Here is a 14070-nt window from a genome sequence, read left to right on the forward strand (position 1 = left end):
GGTCCTTCCATTTTATAATGAAACCAATTAAAATTAATTTACATGTGGTTAAAATTCTGCTCAAAGAGTTGTGGCCTGCATAAAATGTCTTCAGAAAACTATTTTCCAAAGAACCTCCCCATTGCAGACGAATCCAGCATGGTTCCTTGCATGTAGTGGGAATCAGCTGGCTGACTTCAGTGGCCTCCCAATTGGTCTTCCTGCTTCAACTCTACACCTCCAAGCCACACAGCTGCCAAAGTGAAAATCCTAAAGCATTTCCCTGAGCACGAAACTTCAGTGGCTCCCTATCACCTGTATTCTAGTATAAAATACAGCCATCAGTGCCTTCAGGATTTGGCTCTTTCTAGAATGATTTCACTTTACTTCCTCGCATAAGTAGCTATACTTCAGGCCTGGAGCTCTCTCCCTCCTCACTTCCCTCTCTTATAATTCTAGTCAAGACTTGGCTCGAGCGCCACCTCCTTGTAGGCCCTTTCCGATCACTCAATGGTTAGTCGTGCCAATGGCTTTGCTCATCTATGAATTTGCTACTTCATACCGGTAGAATGTAAACTTTGGAAGGTAAGAATAATTTTATCTTTGAACCTTCAATTGCTGTCACAGTAGTTGCGTATTAAGTTCGTGGTGAATGGAACCACTTTTCTATTAAGGGATGGAGAGGAAGTGCTTAAGCCTGTTAAGTCAATAGGCATCATGTGCAAAAATAATATAGTGTCAGGCATTACGCCAAGCACTTTACAATGATCATTTCTTCCTAATCAGAAAGAGAAGGGAAGAGGGCATCTCCATGTGGGTATGGTATGCAGAAGGAAGCACCAACACTTTAATAACTGGGTGTTACTCTCTCTTTTGTCTAGAAAAGAGAAAGGCTATCCAAACACAGGGTGATGAAAAGCAAAATTAAGGCAATCCCTCATGGTATTAAGTACTTAGAGAGAACTATTTCAATAAAGTAGAAACAAACATCAAGGAGGCAATGTGATAGCGCCTTTGAAGACTTGGCTCCATGCATACATAGATACGTGTGTGTGTAATTAGCTTGGAAAGATGAGGAAAGCCAGGAACATTCTAATAAAGTTATATGTAGAATAAGTTGCCAACAGTTAAAGAGTAGTAAGGAATCAAATGGTACCTAATAACTTCTTCACAAACCTTGTTAAGCATTATCTATTTTGCTGACAACTTAAATCCAGTTTAAAAGATCTGTGGCCTTTGAAGAGTTTCCCTTCCAAATTCCAAGTCAAGCATCTATCTTGGTTTACCAAGGTTTCACCAAGAGACCAGCTAAGTGGCAGAACTACCTACCAGGATTAGAGGGAGTATACTCAAATAGGAACCTCAATTCCTCTTCCTATCCTCTGTTTCCTATCCTTCAGTTGAATAAGGGCAAGAAGTGACACCTTCATATAAGGGCTGCCACTGGGTTCCAGGAATGACGAGTTTCCCTAGTTTGTTTACAAATCACTTGTTACTTGATGGAGAACCCTTGGAATAAGGTCCCATAAGACCAATTAGAAAAGAAGTTAAGGACAATTGTGAATTATAGTGAAAGTCTTGGGAAAAAGATGATAAATTTTAGGGAGCCATCTATTCTTAAAAAAAAAAAAAGACATATCAACACTTTAGTTTTAGACTAGGGCCTCTTACATTCAAACACAGATGTGCCTAATTCTTCTGAGAATTGATGCCACATTGGTGGAAACAAGGAAACAACACTATTAAGAATTGATTCAAGAGGTAGGCAAGTTCCTTTCCTCTACCTTGCGTCCTCGCCCCCAACTCTTGTCTCTGAGCTCATTAGCTATAGCATTTAGTTCTCAAGATTAGTGCAAAACATCCATCGGAATGAGCCACAATTACATTTGAGGAGAGGTAATTTAAGCAGTTGGGCTTAAAAGGCTCCCAGGCAAGCTTCAGAAAGGGAAAAGTGAAAGTCAAAGAGATTAAAAGGAAAGGCCTTTGGATTATCTTCAGAGAAGACAACCTGCATAAATGAAAACTTGGCAGACTCTTAAGAGAAATGACCCTAATTTGGATCTTCTTTAAAACTTGAGAATATCTCCTTAAAGCAGTTTTCATTAGTGCAGATGATTAGACCACTGCTGTATGCTTCTTCAAGTACAATAAGTATTAAAGATACTACACAAGGAGAAAGGACAAATTCCTTTGGGATTTTCAGGAGACTGTTTTGTATCCATGATGTTTATTGTTTCCAAATTATACTAGCCAACACAAACCAGAAATCAAAGCTTTTCTTCACCAATTACATCATTCCGCCACTTTCCTGTTTTGTTTCTGACTTTGTCTCATTCACTTCTATAGTCCTCCAGTTTTCAATAAAACTCTCCATAGATTGAGTGGGAAGTGGAAGGTTTCCAAGGCCCTGCTTTTCTGCTGCTCTAGAAAGCCCTAAGAACAAATCTTGTTCCCATCAGGAACTTCTCAAAGATCCCCACCCCCTTTCCATGGGTCAATTCTGTCTCACAGCACAGGTAATGTATGCCTTTTCAAGACTGGGTGGCTCTAGAGGATCTTCACCAGTCCTTCCTAGGAATAAAAAGGATATTTCATTCATCAGAATGCCTTTTTTTTTTTTTTTTTTTTTAGGGGGAAGGGAGAGAGAGGAAGGTTGAAGTTGTATAGAGTTAAAACTAGAAGGGACCTTCGAGGTCATGTAGTCCAATCTCCTCACTGAACAGGTTAGGAATCTGAGGATAGGGGGAGATGATTTGTCCAAGGTCACAAGGCAGCCCAAGGTCATAGGGCAGAAAGCTATGACTCAAACCCAGGTCCAAACCCACAAGGTAAAACTGTGCTTTAGGATTTGCCTCAATTATTGCTTCCATTTCAGTTTAAGATTTGGTAAGGAAATACTTGAAGACAAACAACCACCCCCGAAAGTTAGTTACTTCTTTAGTAACAAAAAAAAAAATCTCAGCTCTACTTCTGCAGTGTCTTTAAATCAATCCAATGCAATGAAAATGCAGTTTGGGATTTTATTGTTATCACCCATACGATTTCTATTTCATGACCCTGTTGCTCCTTGAGGGAACTGCGCTATTTTTAAAAAATGAAATCCCCTGGTGCTTCTTTAGACATATTAAGAGTAAAGTGATATCTTTGGGAAAATCACTCCTATAATTATATTTTGCTATTAGCTTTTGGGGATACTAGAAGTCACTGTGTACACAATGATATAGATTACAAAGGGGCAGAGACAGTAAAGGGGACATTCACCTTGGACAATCAATCACCCTTCCCACCTCATTTTCACTGGGAAACGTTGGGCACTGAAAGCCTTCTAGTGCAAACGGAACAAGACACACCTTTACTGACATGCTAACAGAAAGCAAATGAAAAATGTTGAAAATATTCCAAAATTATAGCTAAGACAGTCATCTCCCAAGCTGAGTCAGGATTAGACCAGTAATATGAAAATGTAGCTAAAACCAATGTCAAGGTCTATCTATTTGCTTGTTTTTCCCCCATCAATCTTTGCAGCATATTTTCATTCAACAGTATGAGAGAAATCAAACAGTGTGATAACACTAATTTAAAAAACCAAAGCAAAAAGAAGTGAGGATGCCAGAGTTGGAACAGCTTAAGCTATGAAAACTTTTTCCATCTATGTGCAGCTAAATCTAGACACACACACATATGCACACACGCACACTGAGTTCTTCTATCTTAAACATATTCCATTTATCCCGGATAGACAGCGGATGAAATATTGGTAAAATCTTTGCTAAAAACAATCTAAGGAATGCCACGTCACCTTTGGATAATCTGAAATGTTAAATCAGCACTGAGACTGTTCTCAACAGACCTGTACACTGGCCTCCAATGTTCAAAAACAACAAACAAAAAATGGCTTTTTCATTTTCAAAGAAATTCAGAGGAAAAGGAGTATTGGTCGTTTCTCCTTTGCACCCCCCAAAGGAATGAATTCTCACAAAACCAAGAATGTTCTGTTTAGGATGAAGGGGACCAAATACCTGGGCTGGAGAATCCCAATCTGAGATCCTAGAGTAGAGCAGTCAGGACAGTTCACCAACACCAAAGAAACTCAACTGAACAACAGTCTTGAAAATGCTTTATTGAACTGTGTGTCTTATTGTAATGTGCAGAAGATGTGTTTGAAAAGACTACAGCTTGAAAATTGTTTCTGAAAATCCTCAACAATCAATAAAAAAATCCCTGCTGGGGTTACCTGCCAGGATAACCAGAGGCCTGGTGTAAAATTTTTCCCTTAAAACATTTTTTGTTGCAGAGACTAAAGAAAACAAACCTATTATTGTGTGGAAACCATCGGAATCTGAAGATTCTTTAGGAAAATGAAAATGAAACAAATCTTTTTTTTTGGACATGTGGGATGACCTTTTTTTTTGGTTACTTTAGATTAACATACACGTCACAGTTCTCTTAAGAACACCAGTGGGTATTCAAGTCTGCAATTTAATTCTAAAATGTTTGAATCATTACAGAAATGGAAGGACACAGAAAAGAAGGTGAGTAAAGAATGGAAAGAGAAGGAGAGAAAGGGAGAGAGAAAAGGGAACTGGAAAAAACATGATTCTGGATAAGCCTAGTTGTCAATTTCTCGGAAGCTGTGCGAACTTTGTTTTAATGTCCTAAATTTACATCCCAAACAATTCCCTCCCCATCTGTGCCAACCCCACCACCCCCGTCCCAGCTGCTGTCCCTGCCTCAGGTAAATTATGAAAGTCTATGAACAAAAAAAAAAAACCAAACACCCAAACCCGCTGTACATTTTTTCCTTTTTTTTTTTTTTTTTTTTACAGAGGATTAATAACGTAGGCGTATAGGTGGCATGATTCAATGAAAAGGCTTTTACTTTTGATGCCAGAAAACCCCAATAAATAAAAGGTGCTAAGGTTGGCATTAAGAATTCAGTGTAATATATTGACAAAGTCTGGGAAGTCACATCCTCAAGCTCCCCTGGCACTGACAAGTCTTTGCAAACTAGAAGCAAATACATAAATAACTCAAAATATGACTGAGAAGGTGAGGCTTTTAAAAAACTAAGACAACATAATCCAGGTTAACGCTGTTGAACAGTGAATAAATGAATTCATCTATACCTGAATAAAACATGTTTAACAATTGAAAAATTTGAAACAACCACAAAAAAGTAAAAACTTTCAACAAATATGAACAGGATTGGATTTGGAGGGCACACAGACGCCCTTGCAGCAGATTTCGACAGTAGCTTTACTGTGGTGTCTTCTTGGATGCATTAAAGAGGCTGAACTCCACGTGGACAGCCAGGCGGAGCGGTTCCCCAGGGCGAGGGGCTTCACCTTGCAAAGGGCCCACTCCACAGCGCGGCTGGCGTCACGTGCTCGAGGCACAGAAAGGAAGGGGGTAATTCAGTCAGATGTTAGGACATTATTCAAAAGCTACTTCATGGCTACAAACAGCTAGCGCACACTCACTCTTGGGTCGTGTAACCTTTGAATAATGTTGGGGAAAGCTTTGGGTCTCATATAGTTTTACTCCTTGTATTTAAGTTTTTAAATGACAAGGTCACTAAAACTCATGCACGCTGCAAAAAACCTCATGCAGTAGTTAAGGTAAACCATCCAAGCAGTTTTTATTCATTAATATTCATAAATACACACAGCAGCTTCATTAGAGATTTCAATTTTCCTCTTCAGTTTGAATGTGGAGTATTAGGAGCCTTTTGCATGTCAAGGTACAGGAAGCAGGATTACCCTGCACTGCTACCTACATTTACCTGCTAGAAGTAAAAATTAGTTAAGTGGAAATGATTATCATATATATTTTTTCTCTCTTCCTTTTGAATGTACACAATGTAACAAGAGTGACAGACCTGAAATTACAATCACCAAAACAAACCCAAGATAGTTGTTGTCCACTTTCATTGGCAAATACAGCACAGAGGACACTGTCTGCGAATTGGGGTGTCATCAAAGAGGAGGAGGTGGAGGCTCATTCCCTTTATTACTCTCTTTTAAATTTAGGTTTTCTAAAGCAACATCTAAAGGCATAATATCTACACAGCCCATAGCACCAAAATCGGCAATTTCCCCCCGTTCATCCTCATCTGAGGAGGAACTTTCTTCACGCATCAAAGTGGACAGTAGAAGCTCTTGGACAAACAGGCTACGGTCTGCCCGCTCGCTTTCCATCGACTGACGCTCTGTTTCGGACATCTTAGGATCATTTAACCTGGAGGACAGCAAAAGAAAACAGAATTGGTCAAAGTCAGTGGATGATGTTATGTACAAAGGCCCTAAGAGGGAGGCCAGGAGGCAGTGCCATGCCTGCGTCCCTCTGCCAAGAGTTGGCAATGTCTGTGCAGCTCAGGGGCTTTTGTTGTTCTCACATGGGCAGATGGTTCTTTTCTTTGGTATGATGGAGATCTGTGCTAAACCAAGGTAAGACTTGGTCTAAAACCAGGGTTCACGTGGTAAAAGAACAGCCACTCAAAAGCTGAAACTTATGGCTCACTCCAATTTCCAGCCATTAGACCCTCCCATGCCTCACGTGCTGCTCCAGTAGGTTCTCCCAAGTGCACAGGCTGCTTCCAGGAAGGCTGGATGCCTGGTGTCTGAAGACAAGACTACAGAAGGTCAGAGGCTCCTCAGAAGGCTGGCCACAGGTCGATGATGTTCTCAACCACAGCAACTTTTAGAAACCAACCATCTCCATCTGTGCCCTTGAGAATGGCTGCTGTGTCCTTGGAGGGAGTGCCCACAAGGACTGAATAGAAACACTCCTCGGGTCTCATTTTCTTCATTATAAAATAGCAAGTACAAATGAACCTACTTCCCTCCTATGCTGAGAAAGAAGTACATGTACTTAGCATGATTCCATAAGAAAGGCCATGAAAAAGTAAACAGATATTTTTATAGAAAGCTGGATTTGCAGGAATGGCACCTGGCAACTGAAAGGCTAGAGAAAAATATCCTCCATGAAACCTGATTTAAATGTAATTAAATGTCTGGGGAAAAGAGGCTTAACTGAGTAGTATTTCCCATAGACATCTTTTTTTCTGGCCCTTACTCCACCCATTTCTTTGCCACTACAAAACCAGTTTTAACTATTTGAATACATTTTTTTCCTTACAGGTAGAGGAGGGGAGGGGCAAGACAAGGGCTGCATCTCCCAGGCATCTCGCTCAGAGCTAAGAGCTGTCCACCTTGTAGGCAGGGATTGGACTTTAGTTTGGGCTCCAAAGCAACAAAGGGAATGGGGGCTGGAAAAGGGACCACTGGGGAAAGTGCAGTGGGAGACAAAATGAGGAAGTGGTAAGACAGAGATTTTACCATTAAATAAGCCCAATGTACCCCCAGAAGAACAAAGAGCAGTTTTTGTTTCCAAGGTTCCTTTAGCAACTGGTTTTCTTGTGGCCAGGCCGCTGCATAGACCCAGGAGGCCAAGGCAGCAGGGCATGGGCTCTTGGAGTCAGATCAAAGTTGGGAGATAGAGAATAACTCCTATATCTCCTCTGGAATGACTTGTTCTCAAGGTAAGAAAGCAAGCTAAGATGAGGCTCTAAAGAATGGACTTCGGGGGCACAGAGTAATTTCTTTGTGATAAGAATGCAAATCAAAGGAACTGACAGAAGCGATGAACCAGTATGATGGCAAGCTACTGCCTAGTGAGGTAAGCTGTAAATTTTCACTCAAAAAAAAAAAAAAAAAGAGTCTAAAGCCTAAATAAAGCTGAAACCTTTAGCCTGAAGAAAAAGATTTTCCCTGTTCCCGCTGGGTCAGGAATGAAATCGTTTCTTTCTTTGGAAAACCATCCAGGCTTCGCTAAATCTAAGCTAGTACCTGGAAATGGCTTGCCACACTCCAGAACTAGGCAACATTAGGAAACGTGGAGGTAACTGCACACTGCCTGGCAGGACCATGAAGGCCAGGAAAGAAGAGGTGAGGTCAGAAAAATAAATAAGCATGCCCCGAGGCCTGACCCATTCTGACACCTGAAGACACACTTGCCCTGGACGAGGTGAAGAAGGAACATGGCATTATTTGCGGGCACCTGACCAACTAAAAGGCTAGGGTCTGTCTTGAAGCCTGAGGGCTGTGTTCCCAATGGTGCTCTGGGTAATTACTGGCATATCATCTCTCCTAGATGGTGGCAAAAGCCTGTGGTAAACCATACACTAACTGTGTTTAATAATGGGCCCAATTAAAAAACCTTTTGAAGAGTAGAAATTGGAGTAGGAATACTGTTAAGGCACACTGGGTCTTATGAATATGTGGTAGGCCCCTCAGGCAAAGCAATTCTGTATTTCAGAAGATGCCAAGGGCCCTGGTGAAGAAGCCCCATCTTTAGACCAGAGCGTTCCAGGTGAACACACACCTGAACGAGGAAGCCTGAGACAGGGCCCCAAAAGGCACAAGGACCTCTGCCTTGGGAGACAACAAGCCTGCTGTCTGAAGAAATGCACCCACGTCTGGGCAATGGTGGCTGTCACTTGGAGGGTTTATTTGAGATAAGTCGAGAGAACAGGACCTGTGGAATAAGATGACACCATCACTGACTTTGGGAAGGTGACCCAAGCATGGTCACTGCTTTAAGCTCAAGCAGATGCTGGTCTTACTTTCCCAATTCACTTTTCCAATTTATATTCTACCTTTCTCCAATTTCTGAAGAGGCTCAGTTTTCTTTTAGTTTAAGCTCTGTTAAAAGAAAATAAATCCACAGCTCCTTATTTCATTTTCTTCCCTTTCCTGTATCCTTCTGAAAATCACCTACTCTAATGGTTATGTGATTTGAGTCCAGAGAGGAGGCAATCCCCTAGTAGCCATACAAAGCTAGCTTCAGCTGCAAGTGAGACCGGCTGGGTTGTTGGTCACCATTGCCCACCCTGACGCTGTAGCCTGTTATTTAACCATGATGACATGGTAAGGCCTGGGTGTGTAGGACCTGCAGGGAAAGTCTATAATATCCATGTCACTTTTAATAGCTCTCAGCAGTATGAAAGATAACAAAGAGAAAGCAATGTGAATTGTGTCCACAACTTTGCCCAATTACCAGTACGTGGACTATCATGATAAGTGAGCTTTTTGGACAATAAAGAAAAAATCCCTGGCCAACCCTACTTTAAGAAGGCAGCACGGAATGGTAAAAAGGACGCTTGCTGAGTTGGTAACATAGAAGACCTTGATGGGTGAGATCTGCAACAACCTCTCAGAGCCTCATCTCTAAAATGGGATCATAACACCTCAATGTGATCATGAGAATAATGGTAACACCTATAGTGTATGTGAAGGGCTTTGGGAACCCTGCAGCATTTCGGAAAGAGAAGTTCTATCACTGTCAGACCAGACCACTCAGCAAGAAGCAGGCCCTAACTGTCCAAGATGATCGGGTGAGGCAGCAGACGTGGACTTAGCCTTAGGAGCTGTGGGTTTCCCAAGTGATGAACGTTAAGGTTTTAACATTCAGATGGAAGGGGGGAAAGGCAAAGTGAATTTAAGCTGAATTCTCCAACACTCAATGTCTAGACAAAACCCAAGGAGAATGGCAAAGAGCCAGCTACCTCGTAAGCAGGAACTGGGAGTTCTGAACGGTCTGCTGACTGTTTTCCGTGTTTGTCGTGTTGGTTGTTGCTGTCGACTGTGTGATTGTAGTGGTGACGCTGCTGGCGTTGGTGCGCCGGGTCGCGTTCCGGGCGGTCTCCAGCTGTTGCCGGGCTGCCTGTGCGTGCTGTCGTTCTAGCTGCAGCTGCATTTGCAGCTGCTGTAACTGAGAAGCTGAGGGGCCAGAAGAATTGAGCTGTCCTCCCGCAGAACGTCTCACTCCTGATAACTGAGATAAAAGCTCTGCCAACAGAAATGGAGAAAGGCTGTAAGCCAGTTCACCTAAATGTGCACAAAGTAAATGCACCATAACTTGGAGAAAAAGTGCCATAAAACATGTCAGCATCAAACCCAGAGATGCCTGGAATAAAGGCCCCCTGCTAATTCAGAGCCAACGATGCCCGGCGTCGATGACTCACTGCTCTGATTATTCAGGGCAAACATTACTCAGCACTTCCGGGTTGTCCCCTTGTACCTTTAGGTGATCTAGACTGAGGCGATGTTTAAGAAACCTGGTTTAGAAGGGCGGTTCTCAGTCTGTGAATCACACGGGGGAGGAGAGGTCCTCAGACCCACATGCACACACAGAAGCCACTTTCACTTTGTTTTTCAGCTTAAACAGAATCTCTGATGTGACTTAAACATGTGCAATGAGCAAACAGACTTTCTGTTGACTGTCTCATACAAACACCTACTATTTTTGACAAATGTATATCAGTGTTACCAATAAAAACAACTCATTTAAGAACATTTCTAAAATCATAGTTTTTTAAATCAACTATCTGAATTCTCAATAAATGGATACTAAGAGTACAATTATTGTTAAGCTGAGGTCTAAAAAATAATCTATTAATGTTAAAAAACCTTTTTAAGCTTGAAAAGGCTGGAAAGCCCTGAATGAAAGACTGCCTTGTTAAAGCAAAAGACCCATCAGAAATGTTTTTTGATTCCCCGCCATTTTGGTCTCCTAAAGAGAAACAGATCAGTTGAGCACACAGAAACAACGTTATGTGCTTTAAAAGTTTTAAAAAAGGTACTGATATTTTTTCTTTACATCACTCACACCCTGAGTTTGGCATAACATGATTTGACTTTCATTTCTGGATATTTCTCATTCTCCCTTCTTACCAGGTGAGTCATCCCCTTGCAATGGAGAATCAAAAGGAGAAAACCCCAGTTCAAAAAAAACTAACCAATACAGCAAATGAATCTGAGAGTACGTGCATTGAGAAGCTCAGATCTGAGAATCTAGTCCCAGTTCTGCTAGGAACCCCCATGTGACTGTGGGCAAGTCATTTCCCATCTTTGCTTCCAGAGCTGGGCCCTACTGGGTTCTCTAGTGGTGCAGGAGGCTGCCCAGGAATGGGCACCACATGTGAAGCTTGGCCACAAAAAAGGTGGCTAACATAGCAAAGAGGACAAGTTGAAGAAACTCAGACTATTTAAACCTACAGCACAGAAAACAGAATGTGCCCTAATTGTGCTCAGCTCTCAGTCGGCTCATACTGGCTGGAGAAACAAGCAGCAAACAATACAAACTGTGGCTTGAGTGATTGTTTGGTTAACTGTTAAAACTTAAAATGATGGAGAAAAATGTTCATATTCCAGATGGACCTTTGTGGATATTTTTTTCTGGAACGCTGGCTGTCAACCTTCCTTGGCCCACCACTGAGGGTTCTTTTCAGTTATCTAGGACTCGAGGGAGACAAATTCTGGCTCAACATAAGACAGATTTTTCTAACACTAGAGAGGCTCAGAACTAAAATGGGCTGTCCAGGAGGAGAGGACATTCTGACAAGAGATCATTGGAGAGAGGATCTAGTCTACCTTATTCACAAATAAAAGGCCAGGAAACAGATGAGACATAAAGTGACCTATCCAAGGACAAACACATACTCAGCAGCAGCAGACCTGGAATTCAAGTCCAAGGACAGTGACTGCCCATCTGGAGCTCTCTTTGCCATCTCGACTACTTGCCAGGCGCAGATTGATCTTGCTAGCTTCACTTCTGCCTTACATTTCCAACTCTGACACAGCCCAGACGTCTGTCCAGGCCCCTTGAAGTTTTAGGCATGACCTTCTTGCTGGGACAGAGAAGACTCCTGCTTCCTTCACTGAGCTTCTCACATTGACTGTGTTCTTTCGACATAACAGATCCCTATCATTTGCTCATGCCCTGCTGCCTGCTCGATCTTGCCTACTTCTTCCCAGCTTACATTTACCTGGATGCGTATGTGGACTTGCCAAGTCTCCAAGCCTCATGGAGCCATCACAGAAGCCCAGAGCTGGAGGCCATCTAAGGAAGCCTTGCTGAACTGCCTGGTCCTAATTCACACTCAGGTGGAAATGCCTCAAAATAGGGGTCACAGAAATGCATGCTGAACCACCGTATTACTCCCTGGCCTTCAGTCCTGTAGGGAGCTTCTTTACTTGAGTAGGGCCTCCCCTAACTATTAACAGCATTCTGCAGGGAGGGGAGGGAATTTACCACCATCACAGAATTCTGATTTACCTAAAGGTAACAAAGAAAAGTCATCTCCATCAGCTAATCCAACTCCTTTTTAACTTTTAGAAGTAAAAGGAAACAGAAGTACTTGTCAAACGTGCTGCTTGCCCAAGGTGGAAGAACCCTGTGCTGTGAGATCTGGGGAAAACAGCAGAATCAGGCAGGGTCCCTGGGCCTGGCAGGTGAGTTTCCTCCTGGTTACTCACTTATCTCCCTGCATTGTGCCAATAGGGAGGGTCTTTGCTCCCCTATGTAGACGTAGTCCTGTGGCAACCACCATGTTGGCCCTAACCCGACAAAGACCTCCCAGGGCCACTGCAGGTGCCAACAAGTGTTCCGTGTCAGCTCTGATCTTCAGAAGCCTCTTGCTGGGATGGCTCACCTTTCACTCTCTCTCTCTCTTTCTTGCTGCTCTCTGCAAGTGCTGGTCATCTATCCTTCACTCAGGTAGATTAATGAAGGAGAATGTATTTAACTGTTATTCACTAGGAAGTTAGGTAATAAAGTGGTGGTACTAGACCCAAATGCTGCCTCAGACACATACTAGCTGTAAGACCCTGGACAAGTCATTTCACCTCTGTTCCTCTCAATTTCCAAATCTGTAAAATGGGGATAATAATAAAAGCACCTGTAGCCCAGGCCTGGACATATTCTACCTGGATGTCTTCCTGTTGGCATTATAAATTAAACGGGTCCAAAATGGAATTCATCTTGCTCTCACAACTCTATACTCTCCTCTAAATGCCCCACCATCCTTCTACTTACCAATTTGTAAACTGGGAGTAATTCCTGCCTCTTCTTTCTCCCTCACCTGCATTGTGCCCTCTCTCTCACTCACATTAATTCTACTTCTGGAATGCATTCTGTATTGAGCCCCTTGTGTCCACTCACAGAGACAGCCACACCCCATGGCTAGACTATTCCAATATCCTCCTAATGATTCTCCTTCTTAGTAATTTTTCACTTCTTCAATTAATCAATCAATCAGTCACAAAGTCATCAAATAACTTTCCTGCAAGGCAGGTCTTCGGATGTCCTTGTGCTACTCTCAAGAATCTCAGTGACTCCTGCTATGTTTTGGACCAAGTACAAGTTCCTTAGCCTCCCATCCAAGGCATCCAAGTGTGGGTTTTATTTCACATGCCTCTACTTGCCATACTTTACATTACAGTAAGAAGAGGCCATCACCTGCTGTGCCACCTCCAGTCTCCACAAACTCGAACCCCACTTCATCTTCCCCTCAGAGGACCCTCATCTTCCTTCAGGTCTCCATTTAGGGGTCCCACTACTCCCCGCTGTTAATACTTTCCTTTCTCTTCAAGTTCCACTGTACTGATGAATGCATTTGTATTTACCTCTTTATTGTCTAGAAGCACAGAAGCTCTTTGAGAGCAGGCACCATGTTTTTAAAAATTAAAACATTTTTAATTGGCCCACAAAGGAGCCACAGACTACAAAAGGCATAAGCAGGGAAGAAGTCTGAGTGTGCAGACATTTCCAATCTATTGTAACAAGCTTTCACTCTTACCTAATGCTTCAGCAGAACAGTCCAGTTTTAAACAAAACTATTTACAGTTATTGCTAACTGCAGTTTGGAGTTCCAAGCAGAATTATAGGTTCCTGGTTTTTAGAGTGGTGGACAAGGAGGATCAGTGAGGTGCCCCAATATTTTTTCACTTATACCATCACAAGCTATTAGAAGATACATTTTCCAAAATCTTGTCTTTATATTCTTGTGTTTTCACAAGATCCTCCTGTGATTTTACACAAAGGCAAACATGCTCTTGTTTGACTTTTGTATAAGACAATATTAATTTTTAAAGTATCTTTAAGGGCATAAAAATATAAAAGAAAATGTCATCAAGAGAGTTACTTATTTTTTCCATTACTTACTCTGCTTGGGAAAAAAAACAAAAAACTACAGTAAAGTAAAATAATTCATGGTATATATCACAACCATTTAATATTTTAAGGATTTTT

At 42.1% G+C, this 14070-nt stretch overlaps 1 protein-coding gene across 1 annotated transcript in view; it reads right to left on the minus strand.

Annotated features, from left to right (window-relative positions):
* Positions 1–5592: 5592 nt before the first annotated feature.
* The window catches only part of KCMF1 (potassium channel modulatory factor 1), a 116719-nt gene continuing 108241 nt past the window's right edge, over positions 5593–14070 (minus strand). The window contains exons 6-7 of the mRNA XM_072637639.1: positions 9545–9827; positions 5593–6216 (exon numbers count right to left, since the gene is read on the minus strand). Of these exons, the coding sequence (XP_072493740.1) occupies positions 5955–6216; positions 9545–9827 (545 nt within the window). The 3' untranslated portion in view covers positions 5593–5954. The remainder of the gene's footprint in view (positions 6217–9544; positions 9828–14070) is intronic.

The sequence above is a fragment of the Notamacropus eugenii genome, chromosome 1 (assembly GCF_028372415.1).
Source record: "Notamacropus eugenii isolate mMacEug1 chromosome 1, mMacEug1.pri_v2, whole genome shotgun sequence".
In the NCBI taxonomy this organism is placed as follows: Eukaryota; Metazoa; Chordata; class Mammalia; order Diprotodontia; family Macropodidae; genus Notamacropus; species Notamacropus eugenii.